The sequence below is a fragment of the Rhinopithecus roxellana genome, chromosome 14, assembly GCF_007565055.1.
Source record: "Rhinopithecus roxellana isolate Shanxi Qingling chromosome 14, ASM756505v1, whole genome shotgun sequence".
Taxonomy (NCBI): domain Eukaryota; kingdom Metazoa; phylum Chordata; class Mammalia; order Primates; family Cercopithecidae; genus Rhinopithecus; species Rhinopithecus roxellana.
Window position 1 is genome coordinate 105,325,424 of NC_044562.1, and position 24,242 is coordinate 105,349,665.

Genomic DNA, 24,242 nt, shown 5'->3' on the forward strand with positions numbered 1-24,242 from the left:
ATGAATAGAATCTTTTTCCTATGAACATATTATTTTCAGAGAATAATTTTGTCTGCTGTCTGATAAGGTATTTTGGCCACATCCCCTATTTCTGAATGTCCTTTAACAGACAGCTTTTCATTTGTTGCCTGGTTTTTGTTTTTGTTTTGCTATTTAATATCTTGAAGTTTTAGATGTTCAAATGATCAATTGCCTGGAAGTTATCTGAACAAATAGTTATATATAAACCTTTCTCAGAATTTTTAGAAAATATTGAACTTGTATAATAAAACCCTACTCTTAGTGGTTCTAATAAACCAAAAGAAGTAGCACAGTGACTACCTCCTGATATTCTTCCTAATTATCATATTTCTCTGAGGTTACATTATAAAGGAAAAGTGAGGACTCACTGAATCTGCTGTGTTCTGAACTCCCACAGAGAACTTTTGCTACTGTTAGTACAAATAAAATCATTCTTTAAAAAATGTCCTTTCAGGAAAAATATCTGAGTCTATTTTGTTTGTAATTTCTGCATCTTTAATCTATACCTATACTTTTTTTTTATTACCCTGTTTTTCTTGACTGTGTATGGCAATACTAAAGTATCAGTGCACCTGAAACACAGGGAACTAATTGTGTTTACATATCTCAAACAACGTGTCTTGGACTCCCTGTTAGCACCTGTTCAGGTTTACACCTACCAGCTGTCAGTTCATGAACTCTATGATTACACAAAACAGGAATACTTGAGATACATAAACTTGAACAATATTATCATTAATTGATCATCGAATCCTTTTGTAGTACATAAAATCATCATACGGGGAAGAAGTTGTGGTCTGTCATTTTCATAATTTGGATTTTTATTTGCTCTCAGAATTGTTATAGATAAATGACATTTTAGTAAAATACAACAAATTTATGTTACCCAGTATGAGTGAGCATTGTGATGTGTGTTAATTGCATGTGATGCATTGTCAGTGTTTAAAAATTTGGATACAGTGTAAAATATTAGACTCCTAGAGGGATGCTGACACAAAAGATGTCGAGTATAATTTTATCACTTACTACAGTAGCTTTGAGTCATCAAAATCAGCTTGATTGATCTTACTATTCTAGTTATACAGAATTACTATTAAAGTTTTAGCTAGTTGAATTTCAAATAATACCCTTTTTGATACTTTAGATCAGAGTTTTTCATGCATAGCAACACAACTTAGTTTGGATAATTCTGTAGGGGGAAGACTGTTCTTCTTGTCCATTTTAGAGTATTTAACAGCGTCCCTGGCCTCTATCTCCACTGAATGCCATTAGCGCTCTTCCAGTTGTGACAACCAAAAATGTCACCCATATGTTCCCTGGTGGGAGAGATGATGTGTCACAAAACCAAAATCGTTGCTTTAGGCTACAGGAAAGATCTATAATGAATCAAATGATCTGTAGGCCCTTCATCTTTTGCACATATTTCTCCCTTGGTTCACAACATTTTTTTTTCACTACAGTGTTTTGTGTTAATTTGTGGTTGTAGTCATCTTTAACTAGTTAATTTTCTTTTTTCTTTTCTTTCCGTTTTTTTGTTTTGTTTTGTTTTTGTTTTTGTTTGAGACAGAGTCTCACTCTGTTGCTCAGACTGGAGTGCAGTGGTGCAACTTCGGCTCACTACAGTCTCCGCCTCTTGAGTTCCAGCAATTCTCCTGCCTCAGCCTCCCGAGTAGCTGGGATTACAGGCACCCACCACCACGTGGGTCTTGCTAATTTTTGTATTTTTAGTAGAGACAGGGTTTCACCTCTTTGGCCAGGCTGGTCTCGAACTCCTGAACTCAAGTGATCTGCCCACCTCGGCCTCCCAAAGCTCTGGAATTACAGGCGTGAGCCACCACTTTCAAAAGTTAACTTTTGAAATAAGGAATTCAAAAGTTAACTTTTGAAATAAGGAATTCAAAAGTTAACTTTTGAAATAAGGAATTCAAAAGTTAACTTTTGAAATAAGGAATCCCAGCACTTTGGGAGGCGAAGACAGGCAGATAGTTTGAGCTCAAGAGTTCAAGATCAGCCTGGGCAACATGGCAAAAACCTGTCTTTACCAAAAAATGCAAAAAATTAGCCAAGCATGGTGACATGCACCTGTAGTCTCAGTTATTTGGGAGGCTGAGGTGGGAGGATCACTGGAGCCCAGGAGGTTGAGGCTGCAGTGAGCCATGATCACAACACTGCACTCCAGCCTGGGTGACAGAGTGAGATCTTTTTTTTTTTTTTTTTTTTTGAGACGGAGTCTTGCTCTGTCACCCAGGTTGGAGTGCTGTGGCCGGATCTCAGCTCACTGTAAGCTCCGCCTCCCGGGTTCACGCCATTCTCCTGCCTCAGCCTCCCGGGTAGCTGGGACTACAGGCGCCACCACCTCGCCCGGCTAGTTTTTTTTTTTGTAGTTTTTAGTAGAGACGGGGTTTCACCGTGTTAGCCAGGATGGTCTCGATCTCCTGACCTCGTGATCCGCCCGTCTCGGCCTCCCAAAGTGCTGGGATTACAGGCTTGAGCCACCGCACCCGGTGACAGAGTGAGATCTTGTCTCAAAAAAAAAAAAAAAAAAAAAAATGACCAAGTTGTACATTAGAAACTGTAATCTCTTGAATGGCCTTAAGTTAAAAGATGTACCTACTAGATAGTCTTCGTTTGGTGAGTTGTAGATGGGAAGTCATGTTATTATACTCTGTTTGTTTTGATCTTGTGATATCTAGGCTGGTTTTGAACACCAAGAATGGATTAGTTCGTGATCATTTGGAACCCAAGATGAAAGTAGTATTCTTAACACAAAGGGTCAGAATAAGAGGCCGTTATAGAAGCATAGGTGTCAGACGTGGATGCTCTGGCCCTAACAGAAATCTAGGAATAGATGGTCCTTGGATACCTGAACTGTTTTTATTTTAATGAATATATTTTTCTTAAAAGATCTGAATGAATGAGTTTCCGCAGATTTTTATGTACTATGCTTGAATTATAAATAATAACTCATGTGGTTCCAGATATTATATTTTGTCAACATAATGTATTAATTTTTCATCTGTATTTGTATTATAGATGAAAAGTCAGTTTATTTGGAAAATTTTAAGATAACATACCTTACCACATTGGTATCTATACAATTGTGAGACATTTATTTTAAATTCTTAACACATAATCTATCTGGCTAAAAACTATAATGCCATGGTAAGTATATACATAATCTATAAATGGTATAAGTCTTAAATATTCACTTCAACATGAATAATCTAGAACATCCTAAGATTTCTTTTCTTGCCACGTATACACATGGGTAATTATATACATAGATGTTCCTTCATTAAAAACGATAGCTAACAAGTATTGAATGCTAGGTACCCTGCCCTTTACATGCATTATCTCATTTAATCCTCTTAACTACATCTTCTTCAAATCACTTATGAGAAAATTGAGAACTGAGAGAAATTACATAATTTTTACAGGATCACAACTAATAAACTTCAGGCATAGTGTTTGAACCCAGATAATGTTTATTAGCAAATATCTCACCGACACAATGTAGTCTGTTCTTCATTCCTTCAAGGTGTAGGTTTTTATACTCTTTAACTTCAATGCATATGTATTTTTTTTTAGTGCTTACTATATGGAAGACTTTGTGTTTTTTTGTCTGTTTTTTTACTTTTTATTTCGAAATAATTTTAGACTTAATAATAAAAAACACAGTTCACATATATTTTTCATCCAGCTTCTCCTAATGTTAATAACTTATATAACCAGAGTACAATTATCAAACTTATAACCATCAGGAAATTAACATTGATAGAATGCTATTAAGTAAACTACAGACCTTATATAATTTTCACTAGTTTTGCGATTAATATCCTTTTCTTATTCTAAAATCCAACTTAGGATCCCACATCACATTTAGTTGTGGGATCCTAGGTCTCACACTAAGGAATTCCTAGTCTCATTAGTCTCCAACCTATGGCAATTCCACAGTCTTCTTTCTTTCTCTTTCTTTCTCTTTCTCTTTCTTTCTCTGTCTTGTCTCCCCTTCCCTTCCCTTCCCTTCCTTTCCCATGACACTTTTGATGAATACTGGTCAGTTATTTTGCATATCGTTTTTCAATTTGAGTTTGTGTGGTTTCTCATGGTTCAGCTGAGATTGTATATTTTGGGGAAGAATACCACAGAAGTGATGGACTCTTCTGGGGCATCAGAAAATATATGATGTTGATATTTTGTTATAGGTAATGTTGTTTCCCCACTGTGAAACTATTCTTTTCATCTTTTTCTTTAATGGATATTTTGGAGGAGATACTTGGAGACTATGCAAATGTCCTTTTTCTCCTCAAATTTTGACCCACTGCTTTTAGTTACCTTTGGTGCATACGTATTTTAAATCTTGTTCTTGGACTAGTTCTTATAATATGGTAAGCCCATGATTGTTTTGTGGATTTTTCACAATTATACAGTTTCACAATTACAAAGGTATTGCCTTCTAAACTTTTGACTATCAAGTTGATGGCTAGGATTTCTTGTGCTTTAGCAGGGGATGATAGTAAATAAAACTGAAAGAATAATATTTAACTGAAAAAGAAAATTTGAAGAGATAATCCTTGTAAATTCAGGCATAAGACAATCTTCATTCTAGAGTAGCAAAGGGTAGAGTGGATTTGTTAAATTTCTATAAAATGACAAAAAAAAAAGATTATGTATAAGATGAACTTGGAGTAGTTGACCCAATTTTTGATTATTAGAACTAAGAAATGCCTATTAAAAACAACAACTACTTAAGACTAGTATGAGAGAATTAGTACTTTACATGCAAGAAGACTATTCAGCCACCTAAGAAATGTTAGGCTAAAAATAAATATCTAGCATCAATATAGTTGAAAGAAAATAATACATTAATAATGTCTATAATAGAGCTTCTAAGGAAAATGGTTACATAAACATATGTTTTGTTGTTGTTGTTGTTGTTGTTGTTGTTTGTGAGACAGAGTCTCACTCTGTCACCCAGGCTGGAGTGCACTGGCGTGATCTTGGCTTACTGTAGCCTCGGCCTCCCAGGTTCACGCTCTTCTCCTGTCTCAGCCTCCCAAGTAGCTGGAACTACAGGCGCCCGCCACCATGCCCCGCTAATTTTTTTCTATTTTTAGTAGAGACGGGGTTTCATCGTGTTAGACAGGATGTTCTTGATCTCCTAACCTCGTGATCCGCGCGCCTCAGCCTCTCAAAGTGCCGGGATTACAGGCATGAGCCACCGTGCCTAGCCATAAGCATATGTTTTTAAGAAGTTAAGCCCATTTGTCAGTTTTGGCTTTTGTTGCCGTTGCTTTTGGTGTTTTAGACATGAAGTCCTTACCCATGCCTATGTCCTGAATGGTATTCCCTAGGTTTTCTTCTAGGGTTTAATGGTATTAGGTCTAACATTTAAGTCTCTAATCCATCTCCAATTAATTTTCATATAAGGAGTAAGGAAAGGATCCATGTTGAGCTTTCTGCTTATGGCTAGCCAATTTTCCCAGCACCATTTATTAAATACGGAATCCTTTCCCCATTTCTTGTTTTTGTCGGGTTTGTCAAAGATCAGATGGCTGTAGATGCGTGGTATTATTTCTGAGGGCTCTGTTCTGTTCCATTGGTCTATATCTCTATTTTGGTACCAGTACCATGCTGTTTTGGTTACTGTGGCCTTGTAGTATAGTTTGAAGTCAAGTAGCATGCTTCTGCACAACAAAAGAAACTACCATCAGAGTGAACAGGCAACCTACAGAATGGGAGACAATTTTTGCAATCTACTCATCTGACAAAGGGCTAATATCCAGAACTTACAAAGAACTCCAACAAATTTACAAGAAAAAAACAACCCCATCAAAAAGTGGGCAAAGGATATGAACAGACATTTCTCTAAAGAAGACATTCATACAGCCAACAGACACATGAAAAAATGCTCATCATCACTGGCCATCAGAGAGATGCAAATCAAAACCACAATGAGATACCATCTCACACCAGTTAGAATGGCAGTCATTAAAAAGTCAGGAAACAACAGGTGCTGGAGAGGATGTGGAGAAATAGGAACACTTTTACACTGTTGGTGGGATTGTAAACTAGTTCAACCATTATGGAAAACAGTATGGCGATTCCTCAAGGATCTAGAACTAGAAATACCATTTGACCCAGCCATCCCATTACTGGGGATATACCCAAAGGATTATAAATCATGCTGCTATAAAGACACATGCATACGTATGTTTATCGCAGGCACTATTCACAATAGCAAAGACTTGGAATCAACCCAGATATCTATCAGTGACAGAATGGATTAAGAAAATGTGTCACATATACACCACGGAATACTATGCAGCCACAAAAAAGGATGAGTTCATGTCCTTTGTAGGGACATGGGTGCAGCTGGAAACTTTCTCAGCAAACTTTCGCAAGAACAGAAAACCAAACACTGCATGTTTTCACTCATAGGTGGGAATTGAACAATGAGATCACTTGGACATGGGAAGGGGAACATCACACACCGGGGCCTATTATGGGGAGAGGGGAGGGATGGCACTGGGAGTTATAACTGATGTAAATGGTGAGTTGATGGATGCTGACGAGTTGATGGGTGCAGCACACCAACACGGCACATGTATACATATGTAACACACCTGCACGTTGTGCACATGTACCCTAGAACTTAAAGTATAAAAAAAAAAAAAGTTAAGCCCTTTCTTAAACGAGCAAAAAGAGCCAGAAATAGAAGAAAAAAATTACACCTTTACTGAAACTAAAAAAGGCCCCAGCCTTATACTACTAGCACTAGTTCTACTCTCATTGCCAGGTTTAAATTTTATTTTTAAGTAGTGCTGTAGCAAAGAACGTTGTATATGTCACTTTACCTAATGATACTTTATTTCTCTGTATGTGTGTGTGTGTGTGTGTGTATGTGTGTGTGTGTGTCTGTGTTTGCGCGCGCGTGCATTTGTGCATGTGCGTTTATTTAAATAAACATTCAGATTAATTCTTCAGGGAAAGTAATACCCATTAAGCAGTATGTATACAAGACTGCTTCTTTTGCCTTCTTGATCTTCCTTGCTTTAGTCCTGAATCAGGTTTTTCAACAATAAGAAATACCTATACTTTATAGCATAATATCCTATAAAAAAGATAATGACGATTTTATATTGAGCTCTTATATGTCAAGTACTCAGCTAAAGTGCTTATCTTATTATGTCACCAAATTATTTCTGCTGTGGAGTACAAAGGCAAACTTTTTAAAACCCTTTTCATTTTTTTTTACATAATATATTTAAGTAGCAAGTAGAATTCTTGAAGACAATGAGGTTACCAGCTATAAAGAAAAAATAGCTTTTTCCTAAACTCTCTTCTAGGTAAAGAGTCCATATTTTTGTATTTGGTGAAATTGAACTTGGTAAAAATAATTTTTATGGGCTTTACCATCAGACAACCACATGTCTCAGAGTTCATTAGTTACTGTTGTTGACCCCAAACCGACCCTTTGTACATTAGTTGCATGCAGCCATCAGTAGCAACTATGCCTTTCCCATGATGAATGCTGATAAAAAGAAATACAAATTCTGTAAGAATATGGACAGACTCATTATAGCAGTACTGTAGTCTATGGAAGTGGTTTATAGCAATACCAGAATATGAAGACAAGTTTTTGAATTCTGTATGATTGGAAAGCTCATTGAAATGGTCTTTCTAATGATGTTATATGTCGATTTAAGATTACCTTCCCCATATGTATCTATCTTATGAGAAAAATTATCTACATACTTTATGGATTCAATCAACAATTAGGCAAACACTAGCCTTGCATTATTTTAATTAGTCAATATGTTAAAATGAAATCCAAGTATTTTTCTTAGTAAATACACAGTTATTCTGTGAATTGCCTGTAGAATTCAATACAGAAATCTTTCTGTAGTTAGATTATTTAAATGGTGAGAGTTTTCATGTGGCTGATTATAAATTCACTTATAGGCAACCAGTATCTTTTTCCTTATTATAGATTATGTTCTCTTTAAAGCGTCTGTGAATTTAATGACTTCCTTGCTTGAATGTGGGATCAGTGCATGCAGAGTATTAAAATGAATGTAAAATGCCCATTATAGTCCAAATTTTTAATATCAGCATCAGTTATTGCAATAAAACCAATGCAAGGCTACATCCACAAAGCCCCAAAAATTAATAACAATGATTAGAAGTGCTTTTGTCATTTTAAATGGGTCACAACTGAGGCCATTTTGAAATCATGGTTTAAACTTGCCTCCAGTTAAACTCTGAAATGTATTTGCCTTTGTTGAGGGGTATGGGGGGTGTTCACTGTATGGGGACTCCCAGGCCAGAGTCTCGGACACTTAAAACCTACAAGTATATTGCTATCTGTATTTAGAAAATAAGGGTGCAACCCATTCAAATGTGGTGGCATTTTTTAAAAATTATTCATTAAGGTAACATAGGAATTCTGTTGCAAGTGAACAGATGTGAGGTGATTTGGGATGAATAAGACAAATATAACATGTTAATTGATGGTTGTGGCAACACACATTTGTGTGAAATTACTATATTCGAACCACTATTAATTTGGGGGGTATAAGAAAACTCAAGAGGATTTGGTATACTTAAACTTATTCTATAGATTGGTATTTTAAGTTATATTGTTTTTATCTACTCCATATTTTATCTTTCCAAAGACCATGTATTTAGAAATTTATATTTTTAAAAGTATACAGAAAGTTTAAATATGTTGAATTATTTTGAAAAAATTTTTTATCTGATACTGAGAATTAACATTTTCCCCTCTCATAGATATGGAGTCTGGAGAACGGTTACCATCCTCAGCAGCCTCCTCTACTACACCAACTTCATCTTCGACACCTTCTGTGGCTTCAGTAGTTTCAAAAGGTGGCCTTTCCACTGGAGTTGCTTCACTTAGCTCTACAATCAACCCATGTGGTAAATACCCTTTTTAAACTCAGTTTTAGAATGCCATTCTTTAAATAATTTGCATAGTATTTTATTGAGCTCTGAATAAAATGTTCTTATGACTTGCACTGACCTGTTGAATAAAGGCTCAGTTAAACACCTAGTCTTTTTGCTTTTTCAGGATTTTACAATGGGAAAGCCCTGGTTATTCTATGCTTGTTAGAAATTGTCTTTGAGAGTTAAACCTTGATACCATCATTTGTTTTATCATTTTAATTAATAAATTAGTGAAGTCTTTTAAAATAATAGGCCCAAGAGGGAATGAAATAGAAGGAAGTCCTTGGTAGATACTTTGTCCTAGATTTCCTTCCAGTATTTGAAATGACCTTGTAAGCTCCAGCTACTCCAGTTCACAGATGTACACTAAGGCAGATCATTTACTTGATGGAAAAGGTTTTTAAAGTTTAGAGCATAACAAGTTTCTCTTAAACATGAATAAAATTTGGCTGAGCGCGGTGGCTCACTGTGTAATCCCAGCACTTTGGGAGGCCAAGGCGAACAGATCACCTGAGGTCAGGAGTTCAAGACCAGCCTGACCAACATGGGGAAACATCTCTATTAAAAATACAAACTTAGCCAGGCATGGTGATGCATGCCTGTAATCCTGGCTACTCAGGAGGCTGAGGCAGGAGAATCACTTGAACCCAGGAGGTGGAGGTTGCAGTGAACTAAAATTGCGCCATTGCATTCCAGCCTGGATAACGAGTGAAACTCCGTCTCAAAGAAAAAAAAAAAAAAAAGAATAAAATTTATATTTGCGTAAAAGGAGAGCTTTATTTCAGAAGTGAAAATATCCTCAATTTTGATTAATTATGTAGAGGATATCTTTAAACACGTCCCAAAATCACTTTTGGCTCTTTTACAAAGGTGTGGTAGAATATATTCCTTTTATTAAATACTTAAATTTATTTAACTAATTTATTTATTGGTAGGAAGCATTTTAACTTTAACTATTTCTTATAGATTATTTCATGTTTATAAGCAGTAAACTAAATGATATTTTTCTTATTCAGAATTAAAATGGAAACTTTTGCACAAATGTAATGCATAAATGTTTAATATTTGCTTACAAAATACCCTAGCAAATTGTCAAATAAATGTTTTCATTTATTTTTGTTTTTCCAGTCAATGGAATGACAAGAAGGATGCCATTCTGTCATTATATCATGATCAAACCATCTTCTAATATATTCTTAGGGATTACAAAATAACTAAAATAGCACTATATGTGTGTGTGTGTGTGTGTGTATCTCTATATATATATATTTTTTTTTTTTTCTTTTTTTTTGAGATGGAGTCTCACACTGTCAACCAGGCTGGAGTGCAATGGCAGTATCTTGGCTTATTGCAAGCTCCACCTCCCGGGTTCACGCCATTCTCGTGCCTCATCCTCCTGACCACGCCCAGTTACTTTTTTCGTAATTTTAGTAGAGACGGGGTTTCACCGTGTTAGCCAGGATGGTCTTGATCTCCTGACCTCGTGATCTGCCCGCCTCAGCCTCCCAATCTGCTGGGATTACAGGCATGAGCCACTGCGCCCAGCTGCACTATATATTTTTAAAAAATCAATATAACTTCTCCACCCTGTGGACAATCTTCATCAAGCAATTAGCAAGTTTGTTCACATTTCCCTTATATGCAAAAAAAGTGTCCAAGGCTCTGATGACATACCGTGCTCAAAAATAGTGATGCTTATGATTGACTTTTTACCTCAGATAACTTTGTGTAAATGATTGTACTCAGTTGTACTTATGTAATTATATTTTGCTGCTTTTTGTAACTCTTCTTTCTCTTTCCCTTGTTGTGAGTCCTTTCAGTGTGTTCTAATCTGCTGTCTTTATATTTATTTCTGAATTAGTCTTTTACATAGTATTCCTAAAGAAATGTCTTTTCTTATGTTGAAGGCTTCAATAGCATCCTTGAGTACAGATTCTGAGTTTTCTGAACACTTTTTCTCACTTAGTTTTCTGAATTAGTGACATTGGAATTTGCTTGCAGTTCTCATGAGTCACATGTTGGGCACTATTTTTTGTTTGTTAGTGGATGGCTGGAAGCTGCAGAAGGGATGGAGTGTGCTGATTTGCTGAATAACATTAGAAATCTTGTCTAGAAAGGGATGCATGTTTTTAATCGTTATTTGCTGCTAGTAAGAAAGGGTATAGAGTATTTATATTGAGATGCTTACATTAAATGATAGTATAATTCCATTTACGCAGAAATGTGTCATTTATTAACACATATTTTTAGTACCTACAATATGAGTTTTTTTCATTTTGTAGGTAAAATAATTTTTTTTCTAAACTTTCACAGTGTTGTAGTCCATGATTAAAATGAAGCCTTTTACAGCAGCCCCAGTCAGGGGCTTACAGATAAAACTCCCATCTCCCTGGAACAAAGCACCTGGGGGAAGGGGCGGCTGTGGGCACAGCTTCAGCATACTTAAACACTCCTGCCTGCCAGCTCTGAAGAGAGCGGTGGATCTCCCAACACAGCACTCAAGCTCTGCTAAGGGACAGACTGCCTCCTCAAGTGGGTCCCTGACCCCTGTGCATCCTGACTAGGAGGCAACTCCTAGCAGGGGTGACAGACACCTCAAACAGGAGAGCTCTGGCTGGCATCTGGCAGATGCCTCTCTGGGATGAAGTTTCTAGAGGAAGGAATAGGCAGCAATCTTTGCTGTTCTACAGCTTCCACTGGTGATACCCAGGAAAACAGGTCTGGAGTGGACCTCCAGCAGACCTGCAGCAGAGGGGCCTGACTGTTAGACAGAAAACTAACAAACAGAAAGACATAGCATCAATATCAACAAAAAGGACGTCCACACAGAAACCCCATCCAAAGGTCAACAACATCAAAGACCAAAGGTAGATAAATCCACAAAGATGAGGAAAAACCAGCGCAAAAGAGCTGAAAATTCCAAAAACCAAAATACCTCTTCTCCTCTAAAGAATCACAACTCCTCGCCAGCAAGAGAACAAAACTGGATGGAGAATGAGTTTGACTAACTGACAGAAGTAGGCTTCAGAAGGTGGGTAATAACAAACTCCTCCGAGCTAAAGGAGCATGTTCTAAACCAATGCAAGAAAGCTAAGAACCTCGAAAAAAGGTTAGAGGAATTGCTAACTCGAATAATCAGTTTAGAAAAGAACATAAATGACCTGATGGAGCTGAAAAACGTAGCACGAGAACTTCGTGAAGCATATGCAAGTATCAATAGCTGAATCAATCAAGCAGAAGAAAAGATATCAGAGATTGAATCAGCATAATGAAATAAAGCATGAAGACAAGATTAGAGAAAAAAGAATGAAAGGAAAGAACAAAGCCTCCAAGAAATATGGGACTATGTGGAAAGACTGAACCTATGTTTGATTGGTGTACCAGAAATTGACAAGGAGAATGGAACCAAGTTGGAAAACACTCTTCAAGATATTATCCAGGAGAATTTCCCCAAGCTAATCAAGACAGGCCAACATTCAAATTTAGGAAATACAGAGAACACCACAAAGATATTCCTCAAGAAAAGCAACCCCAAGACACATAATCGTCAGATTCACCAAGGTTGAAATGAAAGAAAAAATGTTAAGGGCAGCCAGAAAGGTCGGGTTACTCACAAAGGGAAGCCCATCAGACTAAGAGTGGATCTCTCTGCAGAAACCCTAGAAGCCAGAAGAGAGTGAGGGCCAATATTCAACATTCTTAAAGAAAAGAATTTTCAACCCAGCATTTCATATCCCACCAAACTGAGTTTCATAGGCGAAGAAGAAATAAATCTTTTACAGACAAGCAAATGCGGAGAGATTTTGTTACCACCAGGCCTGCCTTACAAGAGCTCTTGAAGGAAGCACTAAGCATGGAAAGGAATAACCGGTACCAGCCACTGCAAAAACATGCCAAATTGTAAAGACCATCAACACTATGGAGAAACTGCACCAACTAACGGGCAAAATAACCAGCTAGCATCATAATGACAGGATCAAGTTCACACATAACAATATTAACCTTAAATGTCAATGGGCTGAATGCCCCAATTAAAGGACACAGGCCGGCAGATTGGATAAAGAGTCAAGACCCATTGGTGTGCTGTATTCAGGAGATCCATCTCACAGGCAAAGACACACATAGGCTCAAAATAAAGGGATGGAAGAATATTTACCAAGCAAATGGAAAGCAAAAATTAAAATAAAATAAAATAAAAAGCAGGGGTTGCAATCCTAGTCTCTGATAAAACAGACTTTAAACCAACAAAGATCAAAGGAGACAAAAAAGGACATTACATAATGGTAAAGGGATCAATGCAACAAGAAGAGCTAACTATCCTAAATATATATGCACCCAATACAGGAGCACCCAGATTCTATAGAGTTAAGACTGCCACACAATAATAGTGGATGACTTTAACACCCACTGCCAATATTAGATCAACAAAACAGAAAATTAACAAGGATATTCAGGACTTGAACTCAGCTCTGGACCAAGCAGAACTAATACACATCTACAGAACTCTGCATCCCAAATCAACAGAATATAGAGCCTTCTAAGCACCATGTCTCACTTATTCTACAGTTGACCACATAATTGGAAGTAAAACACTCCTCAGCAATTGCAAAAGAACAGAAATCATACAGTCTCTCAGACCACAGTGCAATCAAATTAGAACTCAGGATTAAGAAACTCACTCAAAACCACACAACTGCATGGAAACTGACCAACCTGCTCCTGAATGACTACTGGGTAAATAACGAAATGAAGGCAGAAATAAAGATGTTCCTTGAAACCAGTGAGAACAAAGATACAATGTACCAGGATCTCTGGGACACAGCTAAAGCAGTTTTTAGAGGGAAATTTATAGTGCTAAATGCCCACAGAAGAAAGTGGGAAAGATCTAAAATCAACACCTTGTCAGAAGACAAGAAATAACTAAAATCAGAATAGAACTGAAGGAGAGAGACAAAAAAACGCTTCAAAAAAATCAATGAATCCAGGAGCTGATTTTTTGAAAAGATCAACAAAATAGATAGACTCCTAGCCAGACTAATAAAAAATAGAAGAATAGAATAGATGCAATAAAAAAATGATAAAGTGGATATCACCACCGATCCCACAGAAATACAAACTACCATCAGAGAATACATCTCTATGCAAATAAACTAGAAATCTAGAAGAAATGGATACATTCCTGGACACATGCACCCTCCCAAGACTAAACCAGGAAGAAGTCAAATCCCTGAATAGACCAATAACAAGTTCTGAAACTGAGGCAATAATTAATAGTCTACCAACCAAAGGAAGTCCAGGACCAGACAAATTCACAGCCAAATTCTACCAGAGGTACAGAGAGGAACCGGTACCATTCCTTCTGAAACTATTCTAAACAATAGAAAAAGAGGGAATCCTCCCTAATTCATTGTATGAGACCAGCATCATCCTCATACCAAAGGCTGGCAGAGACACAACAACAAAAAAGAGAATTTTAGTCCAATATCCCTGACGAACATCAATGCAAAAATCCTCAATAAAATACTGGCACACCGAATCCAGCAGCACATCAAAAAGCTTATCCACCACAATCAAGTTGGCTTCATCCCTGGGATGCAAAGCTGGTTCAACATACAGAAATCAAGAAATGTAATCCATCACATAAACAGAAACAATGACAAAATCCACATGATTATCTCAATAGATACAGAAAAGGCCTGTGATAAAATTCATCACCCCTTCATACTAAAACCTCTCAATAAACTGGGTATTGATGGAACGTATTTCCAAATAATAAGAGCTATTTATTACAGACCCACAGCCAATATCATACTGAATGGGCTAAAGCTGGAAGCATTCCCTTTGAAAACCAGCACAAGACAAGGATGCCCTCTCTCACCACTCCTATTCAACATAGTGTTGGAAGTTCTGGCCAGGGCAATCAGGCAAGAGAAAGAAATATAGGGTATGCAAATAGGAAAAAAGGAAGTCAAATTGTCTCTCTTTTCAGATGACATGATTGTATATATCATCTCAGCCCAAAATCTCCTTAAGCTGATAAGTAACTTCAGCAAAGTCTCAGGATACAAAATCAATGTGCAAAAATCACAAGCATTTTTATATACCAATAGTAGACAGAGAGCCAAATCATTTGTAAACTCCCATTCACAACTGCTACAAAGAGAATAAAATACCTAGGAATACAACTTATCAAGGGATGTGAAGGACCTGTTCAAGGAGAACTATAAACCACTGCTCAAGGAAATAAGAGAGGACACAAACAAATGGAAAAACATTCCATGCTCATGGCTAGGAAGAATCAGTCATGAAAATGGCTATAATGTCCAAAGTAATTTATAGATTTAATGCTATCCCTGTCAAGATACCAATGACTTTCTTCACAGAATTAGAAAAAAAAAAAAACTACTTTAAATTTCATATGGAGCCGAAAAAGAGCTCGTATAGCCAATACAATCCCAAGCAAAAAGAACAAATCTGGAGACATCACACTATCTGACTTCAAACTATACTACAAGGCTACAGTAACCAAAACAGTATTGTACTGGTACCACAACAGATATATAGTCCAATGGAACAGAACAGAGGCCTCGGAAATAATGCCACACATCTACAACCATGTGTTCTTTGACAAACCTGACAAAAACAAGGAACAGGGGAAGGATTCCCTATTTAATAAATGGTGTTGGGAAAACTGGCTAGCCATATGCAGAAAACTGAAACTGAATCCCTTCCTTGCACCTTATACAAAAATTAACTCAAGTTGCATGAAAGACTTAAATGTCAGACCTAAAACCATGAAAACCCTAGGAGAAAACCTAGGCAATACCAGTCAGGACATAGGCATGGGCAAAGACTTCATGACTAAAACACCAAAAGCAATGTCAACAAGAGTCAAAATTGACAAATGGGATCTAATTAAACTAAAGAACTTCTGCACAGCAAAAGAAACTATCATCAGCGTGAACAGGCAACCTACAGAATGGGAGAAAGCTTTTGCAATCTAGCCTTCTCACAAAGGGCTAGTATCCAGAATCTACAAGGAACTTAAACAAATGTACAAGAAAAAAGAAAAAGAAAAAAAAGAAAAAACATCAAAATGTGAGTGAAGGACATGAACAGACACTTCTCAAAAGAAGACATTGATGCAGCCAACAAACATATGAAAAAAACCTCATCATCTCTGGTCATTAGACAAATGCAAATCAAAACCACAATGAGATATCATCTCATGCCAGTTAGAATGGCGATCATTAAAAAGTGAGGAAACAACAGATGCTGGAGAGGATGTGGAGAAATAGGAACGCTTTTATTTATGCTGTTGGGAGTGTAAATTAGTTCGACCATTGTGGAAGACAGTGTGGCAATTCCTTAAGGATCTGGAACCAGAAATACCATTTGACCCAGCAATCCCATTAGTGGGTGTATACCCAAAGGATTATAAATCATTCTACTATTGTGTCCGGAATTGGTGGGTTCTTGGTCTCACTGACTTCGAGAACGAAACCGCGCACCCTTGCAGTGAGTGTTACAGTTCTTAAAGATTGTGTGTCCGGAGTTTGTTTCTTCAGATGTTCAGATGTGTCTGGAGCTTCTTCCTTTTGCTGGGTTTGTGGTCTCGCTGTCAGGAGTGAAGCTGCAAACCTTCATGGTGAGTGTTACAGCTCTTAAAGGCAGCACGTCTGGAGTTGTTGGTTCTTCCCGGTGGGTTCGTGGTCTCGTTGGCTTCAGGAGTGAAGCTGCAGACCTTCATGGTGAGTGTTACAGCTCATAAAGGCAGCGTGGACCCAAAGAGTGAGCAGCAGCAAAATTTATTGCAAAGAGTGAAAGAACAAAGCTTCCACAGCATGGAAGGGGACCTCAGCAGGTTGTCACTGCTGGCTCGGGCTGCCTGCTTTTATTCCCTTATCTGACCCCACCCACATCCTACTGATTGGTCCATTTTATAGAGAGCTGATTGGTATATTTTACAGAGAGCTGATTGTTCCATTTTGACAGAGTGCTGAGCTAGACACAGAGTGCTAGAGGGAAAAGTCCTCCAAGTCCCCACTAGGTTAGCTAGATACAGGTACCAATTGGTGTATTTACAAATCCTGAGCTAGACACAGAGTGCTGATTGGTGCGTTTATAATCCCTGAGCTAGACACAGAGTGCTGATTGGTGTATTTACGATCCTCTAGCTAGACATAAAAGTTCTCCAAGTACCCGTCCGGCTCAGGAGCCCAGCTGGCTTCACCCACTGGATCCTGCACCAGGGCTGCAGGCAGTGCTGCCCACAAGTTGCCAGCCGTGGCTGTGCTCCTCAGTCCTTGGGCTGTCAATGGGACCGGGTGCCATCGAGCAGGGTGGCGCCTATCGGGAAGGCTCAGGCCACGCAGGAGCCCACCACAGCATGGGGGAGCTCTGACATGGCGGGCTGCAGGTCCTGAGCCCTGCCCGGCGGGGAGGCAGCAAAGGCTCCAGGAGAATTCGAGCGCAGCGCCGGTGGACCGCTCTGCTGGGGGACCTGGTGCACCCTCTGCAGCTGCTGGCCTGGGTGCTAAGCCCCTCACTGCTCTGGGCTGCGGTGCTGGCCAGCCGCTCTGTGTGCCCGATCTGCCAAGTCTGTGCCTGCACACGCCAGAACTCACACTGGCCCGCAAGCACAGCACGCAGCCCGTTCCCACCCTTGCCTCTCCCTCCACACCTCCCTGCAAGCAGAGGGAGGAGGTTCCAGCCTCAGCCAGCTCAGAGAGGGGCTCCCACGGTGCCGTGGCGGGCTGAAGGGCTCCTCAAGTGCTGCAAGAGTGGATGCCGAGGCTGAGGAGGTGCTGAGAGTGAGGACTGCTAGTACATTGTCACCTCTCACTATAAAGACACATGCATATGTATATTTATTGTGGCACTATTCACAATAGCAAAGACTTGGAACCAATCCAAAGGTGCATCAGTGATAGACTGGATAAAGAAAATGTGGAACATATACACTATGGAATACTATGCAGCCATAAAAAAAAATGATTTCATGTCCTTTGCAAGAACATGGATGAAACTGGAAACCATCATTCTCAGCAAACTAACACAGGAACAGAAAACCAAACACCGCATGTTCTCATTCATAAGTGGGAGTTGAACAATGAGAACACATGGACACAGGGAGAGGAACATTACACACTGGGGGCTGTCGAGGGGTGGGGAGGCAAGGAAAGGGAGAGCATTAGGACAAATACCTAATGCATGCAGGGCTTAAAACCTAGATGATGTGTTGATAGGTGCAACAAACCACCATGGCACATGTATACCTATGTGGCAAACCTGCATGCTCAGCACATGTATACCAGAACTTAAAATTAAAAAAAAAAAAAAGTATATAGTTAATTAGATATCAGACCAGTGTGACAGACTGAATTGGCTTTTTGTTTTTAGAACTCTCATCACTTTGGACTGTTGGTTAATGTTTCAGTCAATTCAACTAAAGATAATAGAAATCACTGAAATTATTTTAAGCAGAAAGAAATTTAATATAAGGAATTAGGTACTTAGAAAGTTATTAAAGAGCTGGGCCCTGGCCCCTATGAATGATTTCAATCCAGTGGTCATAAACCACTGACAGAACTCCAGGGCTGTTTTGCACTGCCTGTTGGATCTGAACTTGCCAAAAGGATACTTCATGTGCTACCATTTACTCAACTTAACAGTTTTTAATTCTTCCAAATACATCCCAATGGCAGAATCTAAATTACTTTCAGAACCCTGGCTGCAAGAGAGACTGGTAAATGTAGTTTTTAGCTGCCAGCTCCTGCATCATTGGAAGGCATTCTAAAAATAAGTTGAAACAAATCTTGAATGAACCAATTATCTACCCATTTAAACTCATCTGATTATAGCTCCTCTGCCATATCTCCCCAGCTCTGCATTGTAATAAACTTTTCTGATACATGTATATGAACTTTATTCCCATTTCAACTGCCCATTTCTTTAAAATTTATTTCAGTAGTGCATCTACTAGCTTATGTGTATTTATTACAAATCTCCTTTGAAATCCTGTTCTATGTAAGAATATAAATTAAGCCAAATAGAATAAATGCTCAACTCAAAGTGATATGGCTCTTAACTTTCACAGACAATAGCAAATATCTATTGGTTATTTATTAAAGATTATAAAGGATTTTTTCAGTACTTCATTTCTTCTGTACTGTGTCATTAATTCTTCTTTGTCTACTGGATAATGTTCATCAGTATAAAAGCATGCTCTTAGTATCACCCATCCTAAAAAAAGCAGTATGTACAAAAAAACCTTCTTTTTAGGGGGAGCCAGGGGGAGACAGAGTCTCGCTCTGTTTGGCTAGAGTGCCGTGGTGTGATCACAGCTCACTGCAGTCTCAACCTCCGAGGCTCAGGCAATCCCCCAACCTCCGCCTCCTTAGTAGCTGGAACTACAGGCAAGCCCAGCTAATTTAATTTTCTTTTCTTTCTTTTTTTTTTTTTTTTTTTTGTAGAGACTCACTCTGTTGCCCAGACTGGTCTCAAATCCTAGGCTAAAGTGATCGTCTTATTTCAACCTCACAAATTGCTGGGATTACACATGTGAGCCACTGCGCCTGGCCCCCAAACCATTTTTACATCCCAATGCTGTTCTGGCTATTGCCCTATTTTCTGCCAGAACGTTCACAGCCCAACTTGAGAAAGGAGATAGTTACATATGCTTTCTTCTTGTCTTTCACACATGTCCCAACTCACACCAATGTCACCTTTCTATCCTCATCTCACTCAACCTCAGCAGAATTTGACATAGCTGACCACTGTCTTCTTCTTGAAAATCTTTCCTTTTAGCTTCCATTATACTATTCATAGTTTTTCTCCAAATTTTTTTATACAACTCCTTCTTAAGTTTTGTTTCCCCCAGATTCCTGTACTCATAAATGTTGCATTTTCTAAGCCTTGATTCTGATGCCTGTTATCTCTTGTCTTTTTGTTTAAATACACCTGTAGGAAGACTCTGCCCAGACTTTCTCTCTGAGCTCCTGAACATATACATTTTACATAGATGTTTCATAGGCATCTCAAACTTAACAGATTTAACATATCCAAAAACCAAACTTTTGGTTTTCTCCCAAAACCTATTTCCTTCACATTCTCTATCATAAAATGATACCACAATTTATCCAGTAGCTTAAGCCATAAATATAGTGATCTCTGGATTTATCTATTTCTCTTTCCCCCTCACATCTAAAGTCTGTTGATTCTACCTTCAAAATAAAGCTTGAGTCTCTACACTTCTTTCTGTCTCCACTACCACTACCCTAGTCTACTCTAAAATTTCTCATCTACATCATTGCAGTTCTTTCTAACTGGCTTCCGCACTTCTATGCTTGCCCTGCTTTTATCTGTTCCTCTCAGAACAGAGTGAAGCTGCATATGCATACGCTCCTTTTAGTTTCTTTATTTTGGTGTGATTTATGTACAATATAATTCACCATTTTCAATGTATACTTTAATGAATTTTGACAAGTGTATATACTCATGTAACCTCCAGGCTGTAGGACAATTTTATTACTCCAGGAAGTTGCCTTGTATCTTTTGGAAGTTAAATTCCTCCCTCCATCCCTGCCCTAGCAATTACTGAGACAGTTCCCTTCTATTCGTTCTTTGCTGAGAGTTTTTTATTATGAATTGGTATTAAATGTTGTCACATGCATTTTCTGCACTTATTGAAATGATCATACGGCTTTTCCCTTTTAACTTGCTATTTTGGCAAATTACGTTGATTAATTTTTTATAGTTAAGCCAATCTTGCATTTCAAGAATTAATCCCACTTGGTAATGATGGGTTATCCCTTCAAAATACTGTTGGTCATGCTTGAAGCAAGTCTAGAAATAAAGCACTGTTGAATTTGATTTGCTAAAATTTTCTTAAGGAATTTTGCACCTGTGTTCATGAGGGTTATTGGTCTATAGTTTTCTTGCAGTTAACTTGTTGGAAATGAGTGGGTAGGATTCCTGCCTCTCTTGTGTTTTTCAAAGAATATAGAATTGATATTATTTTTTCTCTAAATGTTTGGTAGAATTCACTGGTGAAACATCTGGGCCTGGAGAGCTTTGGTTGTTTGTTTAAGTTGTTGTTGTTGTTGTAAGATACTAAATCATGAGTTCGCCTTTTAAAATGTAGGTATAGGCTGGGCGTGGTGGCTAACGCCTGTAATCCCAGCACTCTGGGAGGCTGAGGCAGGCAGATCACTTGAGGTCAGGAGTTCAAGACCAGCCTGGTCAACATGATGAAACCCTGTCTCTACTAAAAAATGTATTAAAAAATTAGCCAGGCATGGTGGCGGGCTCCTGTAATCCCAGCTACTCAAGAAGCTGAGGCAGGGAAATCGCCTGAACCTGGGAGGTGGAGGTTGCATTGAGCCAAGATTGTGTCACTACACTCCAGCCTGGGCGACAGAGCGAGACTCGGTCTCAAAAATAAATAAATAAATAAATAAATAAACAAATAAATAAAATAAGTAAAAAATGTAGGTATAGAACAATTCAGGATATCTTTTTCTCCTTGAATGAGCTTTGGTTGGTGTCTTTCAAGGAATTTGTTCATTTCATCTACATCATTAAATGTATGGACCCAAAATTGTTCCAGATATTACCTCATTCTTTTTATGTCTGTATAATTGGTAGAGATGTTTTTTCTTTCATCGTTGATATGCATAACTTATGTCTTTTTTAGTGACTAGAGGTTTTTCAATTTTACCGATTTTTTTTAAGAACAAGCTTTTGGCTTCGTTGAGTTTTCTCAATTTTCTGTTTTTTTTCTCTCATTATTTCCTTGTGATTTCCTATGAGTATTATTTTCTCTTCTTTTTCCCTCCTCTTTTTTTTTTAAGACAGAGTCTCGAACTATCTCCTGGGCTGAGTGCAATGGCGCAATCTCAGCTCACTGCAACCTCTGCCTCCCGGGTTCAAGTGATTCTCCTGCCTCAGCCTCCCGAGTAGATGCAATTACAGGCACCCACCGCCACCACGCCCAGCTAATTTTTTAAATTTTTAGTAGAGATGGGGGTTTCACTATGTTGGCCATGCTGGTCTTGAACTCCTGACCTTGTGAACCACCCGCCTTGGCCTCCCAAAGTGTTGGGATTACAGGCGTGAGCCACAGCACCAGGCCTTTTCCTGTTTTCTAGAGGGAAGCTTAAATTGTTTCTTTAGCACCTTTGTCCTTTTCTTATATATGTATTTAATGCTATGAATTTCCCTTGTAATTACTGCTGTAGCTGCAGCACATAAGTTTTATGTGTCATTTTCTTAACATTCCAGTAAAAGTATTTTCTAGTTTCCTGTGTTAATTCTTCTTTGGCTGATGGAGAGTTTAGAAGTCATTAACATTTAGTCTTTAAAATCAATATCCATTTTAGTTTTACTGTGGTTAGAAAATGTACTGATAATATTTGTGCTATGATTCTTTTGACTTCCTACTTCTGCTTTTTCGTACTAGACTCCTCTGGGTCTCCTCTGTACCTGTGAAAATTCTTGATTGGCAAATTATTTAGGCAGAGATGGGTCTCCTTTTCTCTGTGTTTCTTTTTTGGGTTTTGTTTTTGCTGTTGGTGGTGGTGGATTTCTTTTTTTTCTTCTAAGATTACCCCCTAATCTCCAGTTGCTCTGCCAGCTTGGGGCTCAGTGCTGTGACACTTCATACTTCCTACTGCCTGAGATAATCATGATGAGGGAGTGCACTTAATAAATAAATACATCAAACCCAACAGATCTTCTGTATATAGCTCTGCTTTTCAAGAGTAGATTTGTCTTCGTTCTCTGCCAGCTAGTTTTTGCTGACCCTGGAGTCCTTTTTCATTCATCCACAGTATACTTGCAGCTAGGCATTTGGATATTAATTAAATTGAATTTGAGTCTCATACTTTCTGTGGTTTGCTCACTACCAAGAATTCTGACCTCTTGCACCTTTAGTTGATAAGCCTGCTGTTTTTTATATTTGACCATCATCTGTACTTACAACTATGTGGTTTAGGCAGCATTATCAGACCAGAAAGCTACAAAGTCATACTTTTTACTTCTTGTTAACCATTTTTCCAGACTAAACTCTCCTCTGCCTTCCTTCTGCTTTTGGATGCTTTCCAGTATCTTCAGGGGTTTTTTTTTAGCCCAATTTTAGTAATTATCCTCTGTGGAGGATTCATATGACCACCTCACTCCTCCACCATTACCAGCAGTTGTCTCCGACCCCAAAATAAGTCACTTACTTTAAAAACATTTTTTACCTAAGACACTATAGATGTGTGGCATGTGATCCAACCTAGCCAATCCAAATATCATCTTTCCTAGACAAGAATGATTGGTTAAGGAATGGACACAACATAAGTCAATTAATCAAAGCAAAGAGATTCCATTCTGGGATTTTTCTTGGTGCTGGGGGAGGAAAAATACCTCCCCTTGCACTGGCACCTGCAGCTTCCTGCTCCAGAAACCTGGGAGGAAAGGCCCATCTGAGGAGGTAGAACCAGAAGAGGAGAAATTAGGTCTTGGTAAAACGTTCAATCTAGCTTCTTCATCTATAAAATGAGCCTTTCCCAAAAGCTTTTGAGTTATGTGAGTCATTAGATTAACTTTTTCACCTAGCCATATCGAGCTGGATGTTTTGTACTTACAACTTAATTTTTACATAAGGCTCTACACTCTCCGTGACCTAATCTTGCCTGCCTTCTCAAATTTATTTGGTACTGTTCTCATTCTGAACCCTTATCTTTCAGCCTCCCTGACCTTTTACTTCTTCAGATACAAAACATTATTTCCCAACTCAGAATTTCAAATATGCTCTCCCTCTGTCTGGAAGATCTTCATAAAGCTGATTCTTCCTCATGCTTTGTCTCAGGTTAGATGTCCTGAGATATTATAATAATTAATTTGATGTGTCCACTTGACTAGCTCATGGGTGCTCAGGTTAAACATTATTTCTGGGTGTGTCTGTAAGGGTGTTTAGCAGCTGAATCAGTGGAGTGAGTAGAGCACATTGTCCTCCCCAGTGCAGTGTGGGCATCATCTAACCCATTGAGGACCTGCAGAGACGAAAAAAAAATGGAGGAAGAGGGGAGTAGTTCTATTTGCCTGACTGATTGATCTAGGACATCAGTCTTCTCCCATGGCTGGGACTTACACCATCAGCCCTTTGGTTCTCAGAATTATACCACCAGCTTTCCTGGGTCAGCCTCCATAATCTCAATTCCTTATCATCATATGTAATAAATTAGTGTATCCTGTTGGTTCTGTTT

General features: G+C 38.4%; 1 protein-coding gene across 8 annotated transcripts in view; it reads left to right on the forward strand.

Annotated features, from left to right (window-relative positions):
• BAZ2B (bromodomain adjacent to zinc finger domain 2B) overlaps positions 1-24,242 on the forward strand; it is a 331,981-nt gene that overhangs the window by 136,870 nt on the left and 170,869 nt on the right. For all 8 annotated transcript variants that reach the window (XM_010379122.2, XM_030916305.1, XM_030916307.1 and 5 more), the window contains exon 3: positions 8,815-8,961. In XM_010379122.2, coding sequence (XP_010377424.2) covers positions 8,817-8,961 — 145 coding nt within the window. In that variant the 5' untranslated portion in view covers positions 8,815-8,816. The remainder of the gene's footprint in view (positions 1-8,814; positions 8,962-24,242) is intronic.